The sequence below is a fragment of the Prunus avium genome, chromosome 6 (genome assembly GCF_965620075.1).
Source record: "Prunus avium chromosome 6, drPruAviu1.hap1.1, whole genome shotgun sequence".
Taxonomy (NCBI): domain Eukaryota; kingdom Viridiplantae; phylum Streptophyta; class Magnoliopsida; order Rosales; family Rosaceae; genus Prunus; species Prunus avium.
In genome coordinates, this window is record NC_142289.1 from 26,080,663 (window position 1) to 26,087,685 (window position 7,023).

The following is a 7,023-nucleotide window of genomic DNA, read 5'->3' on the forward strand; positions in this document are numbered from 1 at the left end:
AAATGAGAAAGTATAAATGTAAGGATTCGCCATGTTCCCTTGAAAGATCATGGCGAATTGTACACTGGAGTGCGGAACTTTTGGGAAGGTTTTTTCCAGCTGAACTTTGAGGGTAAAAATGATTAATGAGCTCAAGGCAAAGCTCATAAGCTAGTTAAAACACAAGCAACATACCAAGCCAATTCTTGCCTTGTCATGTAAAAGTGGGTCCAAAACTCGCTAAATATTTTCAAGGCAGCAAAGGGCCCACTATTCCTATAATGCCAAGTAGGGTCCAAAACAATACCATCAACAATGCCCTTTTTGCTCGATTATGAATTTTTTAAAGTTCATGCAAATCACAAGGGCAAAAGCACAGTTGCTGCCAAAAACGGAGAGTCGGTAGAACTAATTGGCGCCACAGCCTTTGCTCAGAGGAAGCAGAAGGCTTGTTATCACCAAAAATTAAAAACATGGGAAATGTACAAAAACATGCAGAATCTATGCTACAGAACAAACTTCAGGACGAGTTCAGGAATTTCTGGGCAGCATCCAAACTCAGTTCTTCATAGACCTGGAACAGATAGAAGGAATTTTTCATTGTGTCAGCAATGTAAAACATAAACTAAACTAGGAAATAGGAAAATTATTCCTTTAAAAACACATGGTACATACGAGTTTCTTATGAATTCGTTGAAATGCCTTGCAAAATCTCTCTGCTTCTGCTTCACCCACCTAAACAAATGAGCACCAAATAGTTAGATTTCCTTCCATTGTGCTTCCAGCCAAAATTGTATTAGGACAACAACATATAACTATTCTTCAGTAGTTTTATTTAATTTATCTCATCCTTTTGTAATAAGAAAGAAAGTTGAAAGGGAGTGTATCAAAAATTGGATGGGAGAGGGTGCTGTGGTTACAAATTTTGAGTATTCGTAGAGCAAAATTGTCATCTAGACATGGCTAGGAAACTTGCAGGGGGTTGCAATGTTGGTGGTTATACAGGTTCATGATGGTGGTGCTGGGCCTTGGGTGTGCACCAGCTGGCTGAGTAGTAGATGGGTACATATCATATGTTGTAGCTACTAGTTCATGTGGGTATTACAGTTTCTGAGAAGAACAAAAAATAAAATAAAAATAAAAATTGGTGTCAAAAATCAGCGACATTCGGTGGAGGTGTCACCAAAATTTCTACCAGATGTCACAGATACATTCATGACTATCCAACTCTGAAATGAAAACATCATAGAAACGTCGTTGAAATGCAGGAGTTTTAGCTGCATTGTGGGAAAAAAACTAACTTCCCTTATTGAGTATCGGAATAACACCCAAAGAACTGATATATTGATAATGCCACCTTGCCGGTCATTTTGGAACTTTCTTTCTTACTGGGTCTACATTCCACTGACCGGTGAGGGTTGAATGGGAGAACCAGTCAACCTTGGCAAAATGTAGGCCAACCAACTAGCACAGAAACAACTCCAAACTCAAGGAGCACAGCCAGAAGGGTTAACTAATATGAGTTTTGGTTCAAAACCAAAATTCTTGCTTATGTGCCCAGGGCAGCTAACAATATAAGTTGTATCCTAAAGTCCTCCTCAACACTGTGTGCTACATCCAAGCATTTCACAACTCCAATCAACACTGCGTGCTTAGCTCTCAACTCCTTTTGTATTATGAGTTGAGCCACACAATTATATCATGATTTGAGCAACTCAACTTGATGTCAAACCGGCAACTCTTAATCCCATTACATTTACCTCGGCGTTGTGTGGGAGGAGAAATTTATAGAGGTTAGCAATGCAAATGCTAGTGTTTAGCACTGGAAGCATAAAATGTTGTAGTGTATAAGAGCATAGTTCAACTAAAGTCTTGAATGTATGACATCAGTCAATTGTCATGCTCTTTAGTTTCACCTTTGTTTAAGGCGAAGGTTTGATGTTTGTATGACTTAATGCTCTTTTTAAGCCAGACTGGGTTCAGACTTTTAGAATAAAAAGCAAACAAAAGAAAAGAAAGACCTTATATCCAGAAGTAAGGTCAATGAAAATAATGAGCAAAAGGTACAAACCACATTTGGTCAGTGCAAGTAAGTGCAATCTTGAAACTACAAAAATTCACCCGAGACTTGTTTTATTATGAACATACAGGAAAAAAAAGGGTTGTATCGATTCCCTTTTTGTTTCTTATGTGTTTATTTTAACTGCAGAAGTGTCTTTCACTTTATTTAAAAACTTACACAAAAGGGAAAAGAACACAACTTAGTATTGCTCAACATTAAAACATTCAACAAAATAGACCCGTTTTTCCGCGCCTAGATATTGAGAACAATTATTATTAATTTTTATCAAGGATTGGACTCAGAATGAAACAAAGGGTTAAAATGGAACAATTATATTTTTCATAGTTATGTTTTATCTAACATCATTATATGCAAACAAAAATCACTACAACATAAACACATGCATTGTAAGCTTACAAACGCATTAATATGTTCATCTCTTCTTGTTTTGAATTGTCCAGAATCCTATTGCGTCAAAATATGATGCAACGCTCCAAATTTTTGTACATTAGATCGTGTTGGATATTCATAATATGTAAAATACCATCCCCACATATCCAATGAAAATCAAAGGCAAAGTTGGGCATACCTTTCTCTCAGCAACCAACTTTAGCTTCTCCCAAAATGCACCTGCAAGTACACATCCAGATAAGTTCAAAAAATTTAACATTTACACTAGAAAACTGGTGGTATACACATAAAAACAACATCATGATGATGATGAGGAGGAGGAGAAGGAAACATCATACTATGAACTGATGACATGGAAAGAACAGAACTTTAGAAAATGTTGCATAATAATGCCAACTGGCTTATAAAAATGAGAATTCCTCAGGGTTGCAATGATTTAAAAAATTGAAAATCACTAAGAACAGGAAACTATACAAAGATAGCTAAACAAGGCAAAAAGCAGTTCACTAATCAGGATATTTGTTATAAATAAAAGAAAATGAAGATCCTAAGTGAAACTTTTAAAAGTTCATCACATATACAAAAATGTAATATGCCAAATGACGGAGTACAATGGGCAGTAGTGGCTCTGAAGGTTATGGAGCCATCACACTAGTTCACCCCAAAGACAATAAGATGTACAGTTTGTGCTAGATAGAGAGCGTATGTTAGACATACCATGTTGGTCAAGTCCTTGCTGCTCCACTTCTTTTTTATCTCCCTCATCCCATGCATCCTGCCATTCTTTCACCTGTTGAGAAAATTCAAATATGTCAACAAGCACCATATGTGACAGTGTGAATGTGTGTACAATGGAAAATTTTGTTCAAAAAATTACTAATACCTCTTCGTACTGGGCTGACTTAGAAGTTGATTCTTTAGATTGCTCTAATTCAGCCTGACATTATACAAAGTTGTCTAAGAATGGACTGATGTATATATAAGCAACCAAAAAACATTATAATTTATTGTAAAGAATGGTCACTTCCACCTACATAATTGGGTGGTCGTTCCGCCAAATGCATAAATTAACTAATTTAATTTGCTTCGAAAAATAACTTATGTAACTGCTTTAACGTTATAGGACAATGAAGAAATACATAATCAATACTTTCAGCCTTCTTTTTGCACATAATGAACTAATGGGAAAATAAACAAACATTCGCCCTATATGTCATAACGACTGACTTTACCATGAGTATTAATCTAACTCAAAATTTGTACCTTCCATGGTACTTTAACCTTCCAAATCATGTGACAGGAACTGAACACAGGGAGAGATGGCTCATCAATCAGCCAACAATCATATGACTCAAGTTTCCATAATCTCTTGGCCGTTCTCTCCAGTTGAAAGGAACAACTTCCAAGCAAATAGAGTACAGAAGAAAGCTCCCCAACCTCAACATCATTCAAAGTTCTATGAAAACCAAAGTTCCAGCTTATATACTGTCATGCAAGGCTTGACATTCATGATGTGAGATTTATACTCTCACCAGAAACGTTCTGAGAGTTGGATAGATTATAAAGATGGGAAAAGGATTGACACAAAGGAGACTCCCCTGTCCACCAATCCTCCCAAAACTTAATTTGTGCTCCCCTGATTCCCTATGACCATATAAATATCTACTTTCCACACATGTCAAGCACATAAACCACTATTTATTGAGGTTTCAACTATGCCGAAGTCCAACACTTCTAAATATAGCCTCCACCCCCTCCCCAATTCAAACTACATAAAGATAATCAAGTAAAGCACTTGGGCTGCTGGCCAAGAAAATTATACGAAAACTTTGATGATTCCTGCCAATGTAATTAGCTCTAAATTGTAACCAATTTTATTCAACCTGCTTTCTTCTCTTAGTCAAGAAAACATCTACATCAGCTAAAACTGCTTAATGCTATCCATCATCCCTCTAAATTGATTCATCCCTTAATCATTCTACACAGCGCCCTGGCCGCTTGTTCGGCATCTTCAATGACTCCAGGAACATAAAAGTGATGATGTTATATTTTCTTATATCTATTTTCCACCTTCTAAACCTGTAAATAGTCCTCTTCAATTGAAAATAGAGAAAAGGATAAAATTTCGTTCATGGAAAATAAAAATCAATATTTGCACATGACCCAGATTATATATTAGGAACCATTTTGCCCAATGTCCAACAAATTTTAACGACAGGCAGGATGTCATACATTAAATACTAAACGACGAATTTCTAACTGATAGATTCAGAAACTCATCAAAAACCCATATTCTATAGAGCATCAAAATCACCAAATAAGAAGAATTGTTTATAAGAATAAAGAAGAAACCACGCAAAGCGAAGGCAAGGCAAAGGCAAAACAATCGCTTTTAGTGATGATGAATGAGAGAGGAGAGAGAGTTACATGGTAGTCGCGAGATCGGACGATTGGGAAGAGATCGAGAAGGCGTCGGAATTCATCCTCGTCCATTTCGCGTCCTTTCGCAAACCTAGTTACTTTTGAAGTGCCGATTCTACTATCTAAATTCTCTAAATCCGAGCTTCCATTTTTATCGAAAATCTTTATGAGTTTGTATCAGTTATAACCGATGTATAAAATATCGGTTGTACAAAAATACAGAAATTTCAATAGAAGTATTGGAAAACTATCAATATCGATAAAAATTAAATAAAAAACACATAAATTGTAAGAAACGCTTGAAATTTTTTATTGAAATTTTGGAAGAAAATTTATTTAGTAAATTATCTATTAGTTTATCACAAAAGATTGGAAAAAAAAAAAAAGATTTGCATAATGGGTTTAACTCATTTAAGTTGATTATATAGCGAGCTGACAAATATTATGAATGTAGAAAATATATATAGTAATTAATGAAATAAGATTAAACACACCATAATCATTTATTTATAATGATTTACTACAATATTTTACACTTTATACATTGCGTGGTAAAATACATGAGTGACTTAGTACCACATAAAGTTTCTATGAGGTTCAAATTTTTTACTATCTTCATCATCTACATGTGTAGAGTGTTGAGGCCCAAAAAATCTAAAGCTAGGCCCAAATATATTTCGGGCATAGTACAATACCTTACTAAGAAGAAACCTGATTCGGGCACGCGAAAGTTCGTCATTCACGCTCACACAAGTCACGATCTACGTGCCATGCCAAATAAATATATAATCCGCCACGCTAGAGCCTATAAAATGCACTGGCTCTATGAGCTCATGCTAATTACCCCGTTAAGCATCATGTCTTTTTTCAAAGACAATAAAATTCAAGCACGCCAATCGACATGTCATGCCAAGCGGGAAATCATTATTTCACACCTAGCCACGCTACAAGCTTAAGTGGGCCCAAGCCACGCAAATGCCCGGGGCTTGCTGAGTGGGTTGTGGCATGGATGGTAACGAGCTTTCATGAGGCCCATTGATGAGCCGAGAAATGGAAGTTTTGGACTGCTTGGGAGCCCCAAAACTCCAGCCCATTTCTTGAGCCCAAATATGTGGGTAAGCATAAAAGAGAGAAGAATTAGCCCAATACTCTAGAAAAATTGGCCCATCACCTTAATAAAATAGCCTATCAGCTTAATAAGATAGCCCATAACTTTAGGAAATTAGCCCATTCTCTTAATGGGCTAACCCATCACCTTAGGAAAGCCCAAGCAACTAAGAAGAAAATATTTGCAATCTCCAGCACATGGCTGGAGACAAAAGCCTCGACAAAAGCCAAAGCTGCCTATATATGTGAATTGCTGGGAGGCTCCAGCATGTGGGCAAAGCAAATCTCAAGGCAGATCGTTCAAAAAACCAGAGGCTATTGGAGCGCGCAGGGAAAAAGGGCAGTCTTCGGACCAGCCAAAGTTACCTATCTCCTTCCTTTACCAGACCTTGCCAAAGCAAAAACCATAAAGCAAAGAAAAAAAGGAATTTTAACTTAACATAATATTCTACCTTTTACTTTAGATTAAAAACAAACCTCAATAAAAAATACTTACTTTACAATTGTCACAGCCCACTTCCACTAGCAAGATATTGTACATTTCGGTTTTATTCTGAGCTTAAGCTTATACTATCTTGCCCAAAACGCATCTTTACTAATATTGATGTAATAAAATTCAAGGCCAAAAGTCACTTTTGGTCCCTGTAGTTTGGCACTTCAACCACTTTTGACCATGTAGTTTCAATTTCGTCACTTTTGATCCTGTAGTTTCATATTTGTAGTAATTCAAGTACATGTTAAAATTTCTGTCAATTTCTTTAACGGAGCAACTTCGTGTCCCTCACGTGGAGGGGCAATATTGTCAGTCCAAAGCCCCACGTTGTCTCTACCTCTTCCCCAGGGCTCGCGAAATTGGTCATTTTGAAGCAGATTAGGATAAGGGCTCCAAAAAATTTAGTGAAATTCATCTAGGCTTTCGATTGAGTGCAATGAGAGGGTGCGAAAAGACTAGCATAACTTCAATCGGTTGTTGTTTCTGTAAAGAAGCAACGACGATGGTGAAGAAGAGAGGTGAAGTCCATGGAGGCTTCAATAATCCAGGT

General features: G+C 36.7%; 1 protein-coding gene across 2 annotated transcripts; it reads right to left on the bottom strand.

Annotated features, from left to right (window-relative positions):
* Window positions 1-283: 283 nt before the first annotated feature.
* Window positions 284-5,082, bottom strand: LOC110760026 (octanoyltransferase). Of its 2 annotated transcripts, XM_088255633.1 has the most exons (6): window positions 4,880-5,073; window positions 3,336-3,389; window positions 3,170-3,242; window positions 2,631-2,671; window positions 655-714; window positions 284-553 (listed from the first exon to the last, which is right to left on the bottom strand). In XM_088255633.1, exons 1-6 carry the CDS (start codon window positions 4,943-4,945, stop codon window positions 500-502), a joined length of 348 nt encoding a protein of 115 aa, XP_088111759.1. In that variant the 5' UTR covers window positions 4,946-5,073; the 3' UTR covers window positions 284-499. The 2 variants fall into 2 exon arrangements, with proteins under 2 accessions (XP_088111759.1, XP_088111760.1); XM_088255634.1 differs by lacking the exon at window positions 3,336-3,389 and having other exon boundaries at window positions 4,880-5,082.
* Between the last annotated feature and the right edge of the window lie 1,941 nt (window positions 5,083-7,023).